Below are 16,786 nucleotides of genomic sequence, written 5' to 3' on the forward strand. Positions count from 1 at the left end.
ATTTACACTAATCTCACCTCCATCAGCCATGGGACACTTTTGAGTATTTTTAGTGACATCAGATTACTATTGATTTTCATCCCCAATGTCAGACCATTTTGTTAGTATCTGAAAGTGCTGCCTTCAGTTTCGGATGCTTTAAATCATGTTAAGGGTTTATCTTAATGACGCTGCTGATAACCACTGTTCAGGTCACTCGTACTTTCTCTTCAAAGAACACAGTCTGGGCTGGTTTTTATTGTTTGTACTTGAGATTTAAGATACGAAAAACATTTCTCATTTCAAAGCCTTGGTTTCTAGGGATGGGACTGCCAGGATAATTTGGGTCTAGTTACTTGGTGTGTGCATGTCCAATTTCCCTTTCTCCCTGCCTCTCCTTTCTTTTTTTCCTTGCAAACCCTTTTTGCTCACAGCAGTGGCCTGTCTTGAATGGCTGCTAATCTCTGACGCCTGCTGCAGGCAGCAGACAGACAGGCAGTGAGCATCCTCCATTCGGGGCTGACAGGAGAAAACCACTCCCTACTTTTCAGATGGGTAGGATGCACTAAATCCAAGACAGATAACCCAGTGCGCCAGCCAGTCTGAGATGGGCTCTCATCATCAAAAGGAAACAGGGGAGGAGATGCTTTGCAAAGACACAGCATAAAGCGGAGTCACCTCCTTCCTTCCATGCACAGTCCCACTCCCTGCAGTAGATAACTAGCCTGGGACCCTCTCCAAGAGACTTTTCTGATGTCCCATTTTCCCTTCTGGGTAACAGAGTAGGAACAGCAATTCCTCTTGAAATTTCTGCCAAGCACCTGCACATGGACCATGCTGGCAGTGGCTAAGAGCTGTTGGCACATTTTGGGGACTTGTGGGTGGTAAGCTTGAATCCCCTTCAAGTCCAATAGACAATCTTAAAAAACCACTAGCCCAAATAAACAAGTCCCTTTGGTGAAGATTTCAAGCACAGCACTACAGTGTGAGTGAGCCATGAAGCCTTAGCTCTCCCCTCAGTGTAGAAGACCACTTTGGGATGCCTTGGGATTGCAAAGAACCCTCTGAGTTGAAATGGGCAGCAGCAGCTTGCTGCTGGGCCCAAATTACTTTTGCCATTGCTACAGAAAAATAATTCATGCGGCACAACCACCCTGTAACTAAGAAAATTTCTTCTGTGCCAAAAGAGACAAAAGCTAACACCTCCCCAATGAGGTGAGCCCACAGGACCACAAGCTCCTTTGCTGCTTTGTGCTTCCTTCAGCTCCAGCCTCCAGATTTCCTACAGCAACTTTTACTGCCCAAATATGACAAACACCTCCCTACTACTGGCCCATCACTGACCAGTGAGAACACCAGCAATACAAAGACCTTCCGCAATGCATCAGCTCAGTCACCTTCCTCTCTCTGTCACATTGATTTCTCCAGGCTGACATGGTGCCCCTTTCCTTCATGGCCCCCACACATACGATGTATGTTAGGACAGCAGCCAGCTCATACGCTGCACATATGCTCTTTGGTCTGGACGGCTCTTGACTCCTTCCCAAAGTGTGGGATAATGGAAAAGAGGGCAGTGATCTGCAACACATGCTGATATTAGTAGGTGTTTATGACACTGTGTTACAGACAGATGAGTTCTCATTACTGGCACTTCTTTGGAGACCTTCTTCATGCAATGATTCCCTGTGAGGATATTGTATTTCCCACAGGAACGGCAAATCCAGGGAACAGAAACAGATGCAGGATAACTCTGGACTTGATCATCAAAGTTCAGCTCCTCAGGCTGAACTTGTCTGATAAGAACCCCAGGAGCAAGAAGGAAGCTGAGAAGAAATTCAAAGAAATTTTGGAAGCACATAAGGTTTTGTCTGACCCTCAGAAGCAATTGCTGTATGACAAGTCTGTTGAGGAGAACAGAGCCAACGGAGGGTTTCAATGGCTTCTTTCGTTCTCCTCTTGTATTCTCCCATCAAGAAGAGTTCTTTGGAGGGAGGGATCCATTTGCATATACTTTCTAGAACCCCTTCGACATCAGAATCACTGGTGAAAACCAGCACAATACAAGCAGAAGAGGAGGAAGCTCCAGCCCATGTACTTCCTATAGGGAGTCATTTATGCCATGGAATTCAGTCACAGAAAACTCTGCGCCTACACCTTTAGTGAAACCACAGTTGGGCCACATGGTCCCACAACAGTGGTTAGCTGTACTAAAGTAATCAATGGCAAGACAATCACCACCTGGCCAGTCTTTGAGAATGGGCATGAGAGAAAGGAAGTGGAAGAAGATGGCCAGCTGAAGTCTGTGAAAATCAATGGGACAGAGATCCCGAATTCTTAATGTTGCCAGCTCAAGCATTAACTGCAAACTGTGGGACGTGCTCTCATAGCTCAACAGATGGGATCTACTGCAAGCAGTGTTAATAAATGCTGAGTTCATGGCACAACCAATGCAGATTTTTCAATGGTTGGGAACAAGCACTTCATAGGTAAAGATATGGTTATGCTAAACTAAAGAGTGGGACTCTACTAAGCCTGTATAAGGTGATAGAATACTGCTTGTTCAGCTGATAGGTATCACAGATACCTGTGAAAGCAACCTTGCTGGTTTGCTAAAGAGACCAAGTTGATTAATATAGCAAAAGAAGACAGGCTGATTCATGGACAGGTAAGAGAACTCTATGACAAGCTATAGGTCCCCTTCCCACTCTTTGAAATGCCAGTGTTGAAGTCTAATAACTGAAAGAATAAAGTATTGCATGACCCTCATACATAACCCTGAGATATAAGTAAATAATATCCTACCTCTGGTTTATCAGAAGATGCATATTCATTGGAAAAAAGGTTTTGTACACTGGCAAGAAGGTAGGTTCAGTGGAAAACGCAGAGCACAGAGGAGAGGGAATGGCATAGGAAAACCAAAGGAAGGAAAAAAATATCATTTCTCAGACTGTAAAAGAAAATTGGGGCTTTCTTAAGAATGCCCTGCAAATTATGACCAAAGACCCTGAGGGAAGTACTGTGTAGCTCAGGGGTTGAAAGTGAGCAGGGAAAAGGTGAATTTGGCTCTTGAACTGGGGCAACCTATATTCCCTCTCTGCTTGGAGTTGTTCAAACACAAAGAGCTAAATCCAAACCATGAGCCAACAGATTCCAGGGGGCTGATTTTAGCTCCCTCTTTGTGCAAAGCTGGATGTGCAGACTCAGATGGTGCTTTACCATCCTTATTGTCTCGCTCACAGCTGCAAGAGCCAGTTCACAATGCATTTCTTGCACAGCCTGCCAGCACACTGCTTTCGTCCTCCACTGAGCTAAGGAACGCAGACCCCATGTTTCCGCCCTCCCCTGTGCTGACACGAACTGCTGAGCCTTGTTTCTTGCTTGGCCAGATCACCTTGGGCGTTTAAAATCTTACACGCCTTTTAGTTTCGGTCCCACGCTACATCCCCTTGAGTTTCCCAGCTTTCCCTACCCACTGATGTCTCCCTGGAGACTGGAACTAGTTTTCAGGGACATTTTCACTCTAATCCAGATTGCAATTGCTGCCTGTGTTTGGGCAGGTCTTTGCATCTGTTTCCTCTGCTGTAAAATGGGAATAACAGACTCTCGTGCTTTGAAGGAGCCTGTGAGGTAGTGTTGTTAGCAAAGGACTAACATTAAGCAATAAGTTAAATTAGCCAGAATGCTGCCACCCTTTATTCAAAGCCTTTTACTTCTTAAAAGACAAATGTAGCTTAAATCACCTTCCTTAGCGACTGATGCCATGTCCACCTTAGAAAAACAGACCAAGACTGTATTTTTTATGTTAAGGGCTGTTAAATCCCTCTCCAGTGAGAAAAAGACAGCACTGGAGTCAAGGAGAAGCTTAACTGCATGCTGGGTTCATGGAGGGAGGCCAGCAGTGATTGGGAGCAGGGGAAACCTCACTGCTGGGACAAGGCCTGTCTACTGCTTCTCCACAATTTGGGAGCCACAGTCCTACAGGCATTGGGACTCTGAGAACTGCAAAGATTTAAGGGGCTTGGTGCAAAAATATTATTTTGGTCAGAGAAAATGCAAGTAAATGTTTCTACCAGTACTCTGTGGACAACATGTTCTTGAGAGACGGTTTCTTGAATTTACGTTTTGTTGCTTCAGAGGAAGTCCAAGGTAAAAAAAACCGAAACAAATTTAAAAAAATCAACAAAAAAACTAAACTGCACATTTCAGATTGGAAACTGAAATGGTCTTTGATCAAAATAACATGTTTTGAAATCTGGACCAGAGTTGAATTCCCAGTTCCTCAACCCTTTCAGCTTTCTAGTGCTAAAACTTTACTTCAGTCTTGTCTCTAATGGGATATTTTTATGTATGCACAAAATATTTCTTGATCTGAGATCAAGATATGCAAATCTACACACATCTTAGACCTATCCTGTCTAGGGTCACCAGTTCCCTCTCCTGTGTTGGTGTCTGAGGCAGCACCTAAGAGCAAGTTCTTCCTTTTCCCATCTCCTGGATCAGAGTGTGTCTGTTGCTGCTTGCAGCCACAGAGAGTTCCTGGGGCAGCTCTGGCAGCTGCACATACCAAAACCTGCTAGCAGGAATATGGGAACACAGATTGGAAAGGGATCCAGCTTACCCAGTAAGTGTCAAGTCCAGGAGGTCCTCTACCATATCTTCCTGTTCAGGCCACACAATGCCTCTCAGCACTTTCTGAGATTATTGTCTGAGATTTAAAAAAAAAAAAAAAAATAGACAGTCATAAAGGTCTGGTGGTAAAAGAGCAGGTCAGACTGCATTAGTAAAGTCCTGCATTCCTGCAATAGCAAGAAATCTGCCAGGTGTGCCCAAACCACCCCTGGGAATGGGTTGTATCTCTGTTATAGAGAAAGGTAAGTGAACCCCAGCAAACCTTGCCTTGGAAGAGAACAGTTTTCTGTCCCAGGACGTGGGATCAGACTCACACTGAGCCTGCCAGGAAAACCCCAACACCTTCAAGGAGTTTTTTAAAGCTTTTTCTCATGCCATTTAGCAGCTGCAGTGCCGGAGGAAGCAACACCAGATGTCCAACCAGTCACAGCACAAACTGGGAGTCTTTGCCTTGCCCAATCCCAGCTCTCTGTTCCTCTTCCAAAAATGCATCTTCCCTCTAAAAAGCTGTATTTTGGGACCTTGCCTGGTTGGTGGTGAGTTTTTCAGGTGTCTTCATGGCTGAAGGTGCTTGCATGCACTTGCACGTGCAGTTGATCCACCTCAGAAGAACACGGGTACCCGCGGCAGACCCTTGTGCGCACCGGCCCCTCATCCTTCAGTCACTGCTGGACTCGATGGGCTCATTTCCAGCACCAGCTCTGCTTGAAGATGTCACACTGGGGGGCAGTTGGAAGCCTCCTGTTTGACTGCAGCTCCAAACCCAAACGCGGGGCCCTGGCTGGCCCAGGGCACCAGGCAGAGCAGGGACCAAAGGTGGCTCGAGCACCGTTGCTGAGCCCGGCTGGCGGTCTGTGCTGGGAGGCTGAGTCATTATTTTATTAGCATGGCCCACAACTACTTTAATGTGGGCTTAGGCTGCAAAAACAAAAACATACATAAAAGCATTTGGAATTACTTCATAAAATACTAAATCACAATATTAACCGACTGACCTTTGCTCTATGCAGACCTGCTAATTTTAGCAATTACAGCCAACAACTTGAACATATCAAGTGGGCAACTGTTTAACAATAATGACATCTGCTTAGAAAATCAAATTACGTCTAAACATCTTTAAATCCCCACTAGGGGATACCTGCTTTCTTTTTGCAACTGTTAGTCCCTGTCTAATAGGATTTTAAACTCACAGCCTGCTGCACACTGTGGTGGCAGCAGCCCCTCTCCCTGGAGTGACAACAACAGGACCAACATCCCATTAAGCAGGGAGAGTCTCTTCATGGGCAGTGATGGAAACGGTTTGGTTTTTGACAGCCTAATCTGATAGACGAGTGCATTAGCTGGATCCCTTTGCTCTCCTGTCCCCCTGGCAGATACTGCTCCTCTCCACAGCCCCCCAAGGTTACATGTGCTGGACACAGCCAGGGCTGATCTCCACTGTTTCTCGGGAAGGATCTTGCTACCAAGATGGGCTTTGCACCAATCAGTGCCATCTTTGGAGCAACGGACATGAGATTTCCTCCTACAATGCCCTCAGGCTAGTTTTATTTTCTGTGTTGGCTTCTGTTTCTTTCCTCTCTTTTCTCCCTTCTTTCTGTCTCTATCCTCAAGCTATTTAAATCCCTTCCTGCTGCTTCCTGCTTCATGGGTGAAACTTCAACACTGAGATCTGTTCCTTTCTATAATGGGAACCCCTAAAAGACAACAACTCTGCAGTTGCTTTTGTAGCCATATTTCAGGCCTGTACATTCTTCTTGCCAAGAAAAATGACGTTAGAAGCAAATGGGAGCACTGAGGAAGAGTGAGCACAACAAGACCACCCAACTCTCCAATAAAGCAGCCCAGTGCAGATCAAGACCCTCCACTATAAAATCAAAGGTCCTTATTCAGCCCTCGGTTAGGTTGCTGCAACATCCTGAACTATGCTGATCTGGCAGCAGCCTCAGCAACATGGTTCCACTCCTGATCACTCAGCACCCTGGGCTGCAAGGCTATTGTCAGATATTTGAATTAAGATACAAGAACAGAATATTTCCGCCCCTTCTCCTCCCTCCCTCTCCCTCCCTCCCCGACCAGTCTGGCACTTTTCTGATGGAGCGTGCAGCAAAATCACAATCACATGTTTGCAGCAGTAGGAGGCCATTGGCATGGAACTGGCTGTGATGTCACTACAAACATTTCCACCCTATCCCATTTCTCCAGAACAGTCTCCGTTTTTATGACCCCATCCTGAGATCTGCAGGAAATCAAATTGTCCTGATTCTATTTTGAGCGCTGGTGTCATGGCATCAATATATAATGATGTGGTGTCAAGCCGGAGAGGCCCGAGCGCTGTGTCGTGGTGTCACAGCCGGTTTGCTTTGTGCAGCTCCACGGACTGGATCGCAGCCCTGCGGATGCCACACTTGCCGTGCTGGGAACGCTCAGGACACAAATGCTGTGCGAAGGGGATGAGCTGCAGGGGCAGGACGCAGGGCAGGTCTGGCTTTCGTCCATCAGCAGCTCCTACACATCCCGCTGGATGTTACCAACTGGGGCACAATGGTAGCAGGGGGCAGAGCAAGCGCACAGGCACGCAGTGTGCGGCTCCTACACCAAGGCACACTGGGTGCCAACCACTCTGGGGGCTGCACACGAGGGGAGAGAAGAGCATGGTTGCAAGGCGCTCATGAAGGGCAAGGGGAGATGCGAGGAAGGGAGAGATTTGGGGACAGACAGACACTGCCAAGGTGCCTGGGACAAGAAATCAAATGGTAATCTGACCAAAACAGGAAGAAGCAGCAACCAGCAGATATAAAAGCTTGTCTAAACTACAATTACTATCTACACAGAATGAGCCATGGGTCAAACTCTGACTAGTGATCTGAGACTCAAACAGGGGTCTAGATCGCACTGTGCTCATGAAGCACTTCTCTGATGCTTTCCACCAACACACGAACCTCTGCAGACTGGAGATCTCCCTTGTGCCTGGGTCTCACAGGGAAGAATTGGGCCCTGAGATATCTCTTGCCAGTTAAGCTCCAGTGGCTACCTGATTCATCTCCTGCACTGAAATCTTATCTTCTTCTCAAAGAACATCAGATCTAACACACAGCAGACACAAAACACTCCTGAACTGAGATCTTCAACAGAAGCAACAACATCTGCAGCAAAATTTTATCTATTGGACAGAGAGCTTATCCTGGAAGAACTTAAGACAGCCCACAGTGTCTCCTGGAGCAGAGCAGGAAAAAGCACCGGTTTGACTAAAAAAAGCAGTGGGAGAGACATGGTGGTGGCCTAGAGCTCCTAGAGAGCAAAAGAATATGGACTGCTTCTCAGAAAGTGTAGTGGGAGCTCCTCTATTATTTTTTTTAATGTAAGGGACAGGATAACCCCGTATCTTTAAAGTTTTTACAGAAGGCTGCAGGTTTGAATCTTACATTAAGAAAAGAGCTCCTCCAGGAAAAGCGTTTTTATCAAGCTGTGTTACAAAAAGTTAGATCCTCTTTGCAAAGGCAGAAGAGGGCCTGGTGATGGAATTTGAGTATCTCAAGGCTGACATGAAGCATACCAAGCACTCATATGTGCTTGCTCTCCACAGTACCAGAAAGTACCATGCTACAGCCCAAGACAGGAGGGGGTACTAACCCTTGAGGCACTTTGTTTCTGATTTTGCTTTCAAGCACATGGTGTGATTCTTGGGGTGCCCTGCACAGAGCCAGGAGTTGGACTCAATGGTCCTGACAGGTCCCTTCCAACTCAGCATATTCTATGATCGTGTGATTCTATGGTAAAACTCCACCATCTCATTTGAACCTCACCAAGACTGAATGTGACTCCTTATTTGCCTTTAACCACAACTGCTAAACCCACTGCATCGAAAAGAGTCAGTGCTGAGACCAGACAACTGCTTTCTAACCTGCTGTATGTGGAAGGTTAGTAATTGGAGATAGCCGTCCAGCAGCCTCACAGCCTGAGACAACGCGTCAGTTCCCATGAAATTGCTGGGTCGTTAGTCATCTCCTCGCTGCAGCTTTTATTTTCAAGCCCTTCTTTATCTTTGGCTATGATTAACACTCAATTGCGTTCACCTTTGGTCACCCTCCAAAAAGCACCAGGCAAAGGAGCTCATGGGACTTGAATACCACCCACTTCTGAAGCATTCAAGAAAGTTCTTTACTGTTTGACTTCAGTATCTGCTCTCCCATCTTCCATGGGGCTATGCCCTGTAACTCTCTCTTCGTGGCTGGCAGAACTTTGCGCCCTTCCTTCCCCAGGCTCAGACCTCCCTGGTGCCACTGTAGGCAGCTCCTCACTTTCCCATGCCCTTGATCACTCAGCATCTTGGCTCAGAGATGCCATCCACTCTTTCCAGCTCCTCCACTTCCTCACTTTACCCTGAATTCCTCTCACCTCCCTCCAATGCGTTCCAGAAGCTGCTTTCTTGCCTTCCTCCTGCTGCTTGCAAATGCTTTCCTTGCCACTTTGGACACTGCATCCCTGTAAATAAATAGTTGCTTGAACTGCTCAGCTAAGAACCTGGCCTCTTCCCACTACCCATGGCATGAGGAAAACCCTCAATGGTGTTTAAGCAGCTGCAGAATGAGGCCCAGCAGCACCAAGTGACTTGGCAAGCAGTGACATCAGTGTTACAGAGATGCACGTTCCAGCGTGGTCAGAGTGAGGAGCCCATGTGGGGTTATAACATTTTCTTAATCTTATTTTTTTATTTTATTATTCCCTCTCTTGTGGTTCCTCCTGCTCCCGGAACGAACAGGGGTTTTTATTGCTGGGGTTAAAAAACACGAATTTGCATTACATCCTGGCTCCCGCTGTAATACTTCAGTCTTGTTTCTCTCTCGTCCCCTCTCCAGAACAACTGATGCTATCACAGCCTGATTTAATTTCAAAGACGGATTGTGATTTGGCAGTCGGGGGAAAAAAAAAAAAAGCCAAGTTAATCAAAAGTCACCATCTGCTGCGTTGCCATGGGGATATTCCTCCCCAATAAATGTGCTCTTTGCCAAAATCACAGATAACAGCACTATAAAGGGTGGGAGGTGGAGGGGGGGAATCAAAGAAAGAAGTTCCGACACTAGGGGGGAAAAACCGAAAGAGAGAAACAAGAGGCAGAAAAGAAGTGGGAGAGAAAGGAGCATGGACTGCTGAGAAAAAATGACAAATGGACCAACTAGGGACAAGAAGGAAAACGGAGAGACTAACAAGCAGCTGAGGATGACAAAGTGATGGACGGAGACAGACAACTGGAAAGGAGGAAAGACGAGAGACACCTCGAGACACTCTGCTGCATAATATACCAAAACAAAACGAGCAGAGATAAGAGAATTGCCCTCAAAGCCTTGTCTCTGGGGAGGGAGAGAAAACTGAAGCATCGGTGAGAATTCTTAGGCATGTTGCTTGGAGCTCAGGAAGAGATCTTACCACTATTCACATCACAGTTACCAAAAATAAATCCCTGGGTGAGACGAATGCTAGCACATGGGAATTACCAAGGTCAGATTCCTGGTGTTTCAGCAGCCCGGACACTGTCAGGGCCCCTTGGTGAGCTGGAAAGGTTTGTCATGCTGCAACACAGCACCAGGACCTGGTGGGATAAAATACAAATTATCTGGAATGAAGCATCTTCAAGCATCTTGAGATGGCAGTGGGACAAGGGCTGGTCACGCAACAGACGCTGTTGCTTTTCATTTCCCCTCATGATACTGGCAATTCAGGATATGGAATAGGAGTGCATCTGTGCAGGGGGTCACTGCTGTCCCCAGTGCTCAGAGGGGACTAGCCAGGCTCCCACAGCACTGTGCATCCCAGGCACAGGCACTGGGCTAGGCAGTTGCCCAAAGAGAAATGAGGTCCCCTAACATGAAATGAGTAAAAGCTGTCAAATTTTAGGTCACAATGTGCTGGCTGCCCCCTGACCCTGCTTAGAGTGTGCTTGTGTGTGTTGAGTGCCCCTATTAACCCCCAGCAGCTAACGGAGATATGGGAGGCAGCCTGCACTCCTCCCCAACCCTAGTGGGAGCTAAGAAAAGGGGTCACCTAGCACCCAGGCTAGTAGAATGGGATAAATTATTCACAGCAGAGGCACCACCAGCCTTTTTCTTCCTCCTTCCCTGTTGGAGAATAATCCTAGAATAGATCACAGGTTGTATGAATTCTTCACTTAAAAAGTAAGTGTATGAATTCTGCATGAACTTGTTTTGCAATTCAATACTAGCACTGGTAAGAAATGGTCGCTGCACAATGACTGGAGGAGCACAACACCATGTTGCCCATATCCAACAGTCAAAAACTTTGGATCAACTCTTCTCTTTTCCTTTTGCTTCCACCTCCTCCCCACATCAAGAGCTGCTGGAAAAATCACAAGTCTCAAAACACAGTGTTGGATGTTTTTTCCATATAATCATTTCAGAGCACTGGAGTCACAATTCCATCCTTCTCTGCTCAACTGCATAAATGTTTTGTTTTGAAGGAAAGCTAAAGAGCTTCCCGTCACACGACTCTAGGGTGTAGAAGAATACACTAGTATATGTATATTGAGCCAGCAGTGTGCCCAGGTGGCCAAGAAGGCCAATGGCATCCTGGCCTGCATCAGGAACAGTGTGGCCAGCAGGAGCAGGGAAGTGATCCTTCCCCTGTACTCTGCATTGGTGAGGCCACACCTTGAGTATTGTGTTCAGCTCTGGGCCCCTCAGTTCAGGAGGGATATTGAGGTGCTGGAGCGGGTCCAAAGAAGAGCAACGAGGCTGGTGAAGGGACTTGAGCACAAGTCCTATGAGGAGAGGCTGAGGGAGCTGGGGTTGTTTAGTCTGGAGAAGAGAAGGCTTAGAGGCGACCTCATCACTCTCTTCAACTACCTGAAGGGAGGTTATAGTCAGGTGGGGGTTGGTCTCTTCTCCCAGGCAACCAACAATAGGACAAGGGGACATGGGCTCAAGCTCTGCCAGGGGAGGTTTAGGTTAGATGTTAGGAAGAAATTCTTTACAGAGAGGGTTATCAGGCATTGGAACGGCCTACCCAGAGAGGTGGTGGATTCACCATCCCTGGAGGTTTTTAAAAAGAGATTGGACGTGGTCCTTAGTGCCGTGATATAGTAATTGGAGTTGGATCAGGGGTTGGACTTGATGATCTTGGAGGTCTTTTCCAACCCAATCTATTCTATGATTCTGTGTCCCACAAGAGCATTAATGCCAGTTGAACCCATGTACATGGAAAGAGTGAATTAATTTCAAAATTAGAATGGGAGCTATTGAGTAGTATTTTTCAGAGTATCTTTAGTGAAGACTGAAGGCTTTGGATTCTCCAAGTTCAAATGGCCTGACCTGTGCAAATGGAGCCAGATGGGCTGTCAGAGTAGCAGAGTTTCTGTACTCCACATCCCATCCTTCCCCCATAATACTACCTCAAGACTTCCAAAACACCTCTCCCAAGCCAGGCAACACCTAGGGAAGCAGAGATGGCCATGGAAGTAATGGGGCTCTTCCAGACCCAGCATCCTCTCTCTGTTGGCACAGTGGAACTCTTGGCTGGAGCTGAGAAAAAGTCCAACAGATCATCTAAAATCCTCTTTATCCTCTGGAGATGCAGGATGCTGCCTTTAGGGAGCCCCTTGGGGCTTCTCTGTCCTGCCTCCTCCTTTCCTCTCACTGTTACAACATACTACAGTGTGGGAGGGTTGGTAGTTCCAGCAAGGGAGCTTTTGTCCAAGGGACAAAAAAGGGGAAACAACACAGATTTTTTTAAAATTAGAGAATTTTGTTAAACAAAACCTTTTCCTACGCAGTCAGCCTATTCCTACTACCACTTTTCTCCCCTCCTTCCTCTCCAATTAAACAGCAAATTATACTTATCAAAGAAAAGAAGGTAAAGAGAAATTTGAAAGGCTGTGAGAAACCTTTAATTATTAGTATAGTGGCATGAAAAGCTGTTGAGCCCCTTAGAAACATACATGGCCAATTATCAAAAAATATAAGAGATGCAGAAAGAAAGGTTTGTCTAATAAGTATGAATCGCAGGGCCATTTAGAACATCAGTGTTAAAGCATTAGAGTTAAATGGAAAAGTAAAAAGGGGCTGATGGTTTTAACTATTTCACAGGAGGACAAGAGGTTGATACTGATAAGACAAGCAGTATAGTGAAGTTAATTATCTGCGGCCCTTGGTGCACAAAGCTTTTTGAGCTGGTGATTAATAGAGATAAACCATTCAAACTTCACATTTCTAAGGTGAATGAAGATGGCAGAGGAACTGCACAGCCCCAGCATACTAACAGCATCCTAGCTACTCTGACAGCAACCGGCCTGGCTGCTGCAGAGGGCACTGTGTGGGTTTATCACACCTGATCTGCTTCCCCTCCTCTACTGGCAGGGAGGTTTGGAGAAGGGGTGGCCAAACATCCCCAGAACTCCTGGGTGTTTGCTTCATCAGAGATGGCTGGGGCAGCTTCCCTTTAACTAATAAAAATCATCTTTATAAAATGCTCCAGCATTACCTTTCCAAGAGCAAGGTAGTCTCAGGAATGCTTATACACAAGTATTTAAAGCCATGCTGATCCTTGCACTGCATTAGCTGTTTGTCCCAGGCCTGCTTGATGTTGGGTACGTGCAGAGTACCTCTCCTTCAGCCTCATCCCACCCCACAGCTCAGGTATTGCAACCTCCCGGACCAGGGGTCAGAGGAGCAGACAGGAGTTAGAAATGCTTGAAGGACACATGTCCTAGACAGGAATTCTGCAGGGTACCTGCATGGAGGATGGGAATAAATTAAGTGGTCTGGTACTTTGGTGAGAACTGGGAAACAAAGATGTGAATGCAGGGCTGACAGCCCTTGGTCTTTCTGACACAGATAAATCAAACACCATGAGGTTTATCACGCTTGAGTCTGGTAGATAAGACCTAAAAATGGAGAGCCTGGATGGACAATCAAGAAAGACAGATCCCCATCTTACAAGATTTCCAGCTGCATCTTCAGACCAAAGCAATTTAGACACACTCATGTAACAGCCCTAACCTGGAAACTCTGGGATTTGGGTCAGACATTTCTTCAAATCTCCTGGAACTGAAAAACTCCCAGGAGATTTCCGATACTTCCTGCTGTACCCCCCTAGAGGCTGCAAAGACTTGTTTTCTTCTTCTGATGTTTCCATGTTTCTACCTAGAGCCCAGTTAGAACAATGAAGTTCAGGGACAGCAGCAGAAATTAATCAGGAAAAATAGACTCCATTTCTAAGCTTCACAAACTACTTGGTGCGTAGGTTTGCAGTTCAATTTGAATTCTAGGATGACTTTGGGGTTGGCTGTTATTTTCTCCAGAGTGGTTGGTTGGCTGTTACTTGCTCCAAAGTGGTTCCCTTGTCCTTGATAAGTTTGGAAAGGCATCTAAACTTCAGCATCTGCAAACAAAAGAATCTTATATTTTTGGCCAAACTAAATTGAATAAATTTTGTGTTTGTTAATTGCATCCAGGCCAACCTTGCGCAGGGCCAAGTTTCAGCCCAGTGGGATTTGCACATGGCCTGGATACAAGCTATTGTAAATGGGGATCCCTGAAGGAAAAGCTGACAGATGGTGATTCTAAAAATGTTTGTCAGAGCCAGCCTTTGTGACACAGAAAACCCATAGCCAAGGGGGTCCCTGAGTTGGAGAGATGATTCTGAAATATATGGAAGGGCAGGGGAGTTTGTTGGTCCTGGAGAAGTTTGACTGGGCCTCTTCTTGTTGCCTGCCAAACCCATTTCCGTTAGAACCTCTCTCTCTAAGTTCTGGTTATTTGGATAAAATGGAAATTGGATCAATGCTGCACCTGGTTTTCCAGCTACATATTCCAAACCCACTCTGATTTCCATGCTATAAAATAGGACCAGGATGGACATATTTTATCCAGGCTGCATGGAAACTCTCCTCACTCAGTCCCACGAGCAGAGTCACAGTCAGGCTTTGCCTCAGCATTTTGGCGATGGGATTAACACTAAAATTCATCAGTCCATCTCCCTATTAGTACCACTTTTCTTCTAATTAAATGGCTGCATTAAAAGTCTGGACCAGGAAAGGTCCCATCCAGCACACATAAGCAATGCACAAGCTAAATTTCTCCTCCTGATTTTCTGGTCAAGCACTGCAGATACAAAAGTTTCCAAGCAAGGAAGATAACATCCAGAAGTGAATTTACAAGTTGGCCCCATTCATAACAGCAGCATCCCAAGACAGTAACAGCTTTCCCAAAGTGCTCTGCAGCAAACATTAAGCTTTTGCAGTTAAGATTCACTCTTGGAAATTACAGGTCTCTCCCTTCCCTTGCTCATCCTCATCAGTTTCAAGTTTCAGTGGCTGCCAAACAAATAGGTTTCAGTAGCTCTGTGCAAAGCAGTGGGAGAGGAGTGCAAACAGAATAATGTGCTGTGAAGCCTTTTCTGCCCAATAATTCCCCAAATGGTAAGGTGGGAAGCTGGAGCCTACCTGGACCAAGGAGCCCAGCTTCACAAACAGCCTGGTCACCTGGGGGAGAGGGGAGCTGGCTCCAGGGTGGCAGCACTGGCTCCAGGGGAGGTTACAAGGCCCTTGCAATCAAGTTCAAATTACATATCAGACACACGCTCCCACAAACAGACTCCAGACACCAGCTGCTTATTTTTAGACTGGAAAAACCTTTTCTGACTGACACAGGTGGTGAGGCTGGAGCAGGCAGAGCATCCATGGGGCCAGTAGCCCCCATGTCCGGCCATCCCTGAAGGGGCAGCGCCAACAACCCTCTGTCAGCCCTTTCCCTTTCCATGGTGGAAAAGGATGAGAGATATTTTCTGTATTGCAGCAGAGGGGGCCATGAGAAGGTCTCCTAACACCCTTGCATGGGGTGTGCACAGCCCCAACATGCCTTGCCCACTCTGGTGACCAGCCTCGTTTGCCCTCTGCTGAGTGCACCAGTCCCGATGTTCAGCAACACTCATTCAGAAACATAAAGGAAACAATACAGTGTCTCGGGAATTGCTTGTGCTTCCATCTAATAAACCCCCAGCTTTTCTGCATTGCATTCCTCATCACTGTAGTTGTAACCAAACTAATACACAAGTCTTGACATCCTGCTAGCTCCTTCAGCAACTGGACAAATCATTTGGATCAAATTATTCATTTAATGAATTCTGCTTTCTCCCTATGAACAGCAAGTAAAGTTTGGGATACATTTTTTTTTATTTTCTGCAACTAATTTTCATCACTTGCATCACTCCTTACAGCACTTGTCATCAGAAAACTGAAATTTAAATCCTTCATCTGGCTCCAAGCGAACATACCTCTCACATGCTTGTTTATACCCATTTAGGTGGTCAAAAAGTTTAGAAAAACATATTGAAAAGAGTGTAAAGCTGCCCCTCACCCCTCAGCATTCTCTACCATTAGCTTATTTTATCTGTTGCCAGTTGTATTCATATACATGTATATGTATGTGTATGCCAGGATATTAATGGAAAGTCAATATAAAGAGGAAACAGGCAGAGCAAATACATTTACCATAACTTCATGTCAAATAACTGCTCTATGAAAATGTTCTTTCTCTTACATCTCTGCGGTTATAGATCGAAGATGCAAGAAACAAGAATTTATCTAAGAGATACCCTTTACAGGGATGAAAAAGCAAAGTTCACAAAGCAAAGTTCACAAAATATTTCAGACATGAAGATAAACATATTCAGAAAAAAAAAGAAAAGAGAAATGGGCCATTCAAATCTCTAAGTTTAAACAAGAGACGGCATTAAACAAGAAAACCAATCTTTCCTTCCCAGGGGAACTCACCTTTTTGAACTCTGACTACAGCACGAGACTCTGCACAGTCCTTTGGCTCCTGCCATCTTACAAGATCCTAGAAAAGAGCATATTTTTCTAAAAATCAGTATGAATTAACTGAGGGTAAGGAGGTGTTTCTCCAGTAAAAAAAAAAAAAAAGGAGGGCTGCTTCTAGAAGCTTAAATTTTATTTAATCCTCTTTCTGCACAGGACATATCTTCCAGAGAGTTTTACAAGGAAGGCTCGAGACGTGTGGAGCCCTGCAGTGACAGTCACTGCTGTACTTGGGCTGCACATGTTTGGGGTTTGTGCCCACATAGCAGGGGCTCAGCAGGGGAGAGGGTGTAGCAGCAGCTTACACGTGGCTGGCATAGCGAGGATGTAGGACCCTGAAGGAGCTCAGCT

At 45.9% G+C, this 16,786-nt stretch overlaps 1 protein-coding gene across 1 annotated transcript; it reads left to right on the top strand.

Moving 5' to 3' along the window:
• The first annotated feature begins 1,654 nt into the window (after positions 1 to 1,654).
• DNAJB8 (DnaJ heat shock protein family (Hsp40) member B8) lies at positions 1,655 to 2,317 on the top strand. The gene is given in 3 exon segments (XM_027640299.1): positions 1,655 to 1,915; positions 1,917 to 2,130; positions 2,133 to 2,317. Coding segments are annotated over 3 exon segments (660 nt in total).
• Positions 2,318 to 16,786: the final 14,469 nt, after the last annotated feature.

Source organism: Corapipo altera, unplaced genomic scaffold, assembly GCF_003945725.1.
Source record: "Corapipo altera isolate COAL_440 unplaced genomic scaffold, ASM394572v1 55, whole genome shotgun sequence".
In the NCBI taxonomy this organism is placed as follows: domain Eukaryota; kingdom Metazoa; phylum Chordata; class Aves; order Passeriformes; family Pipridae; genus Corapipo; species Corapipo altera.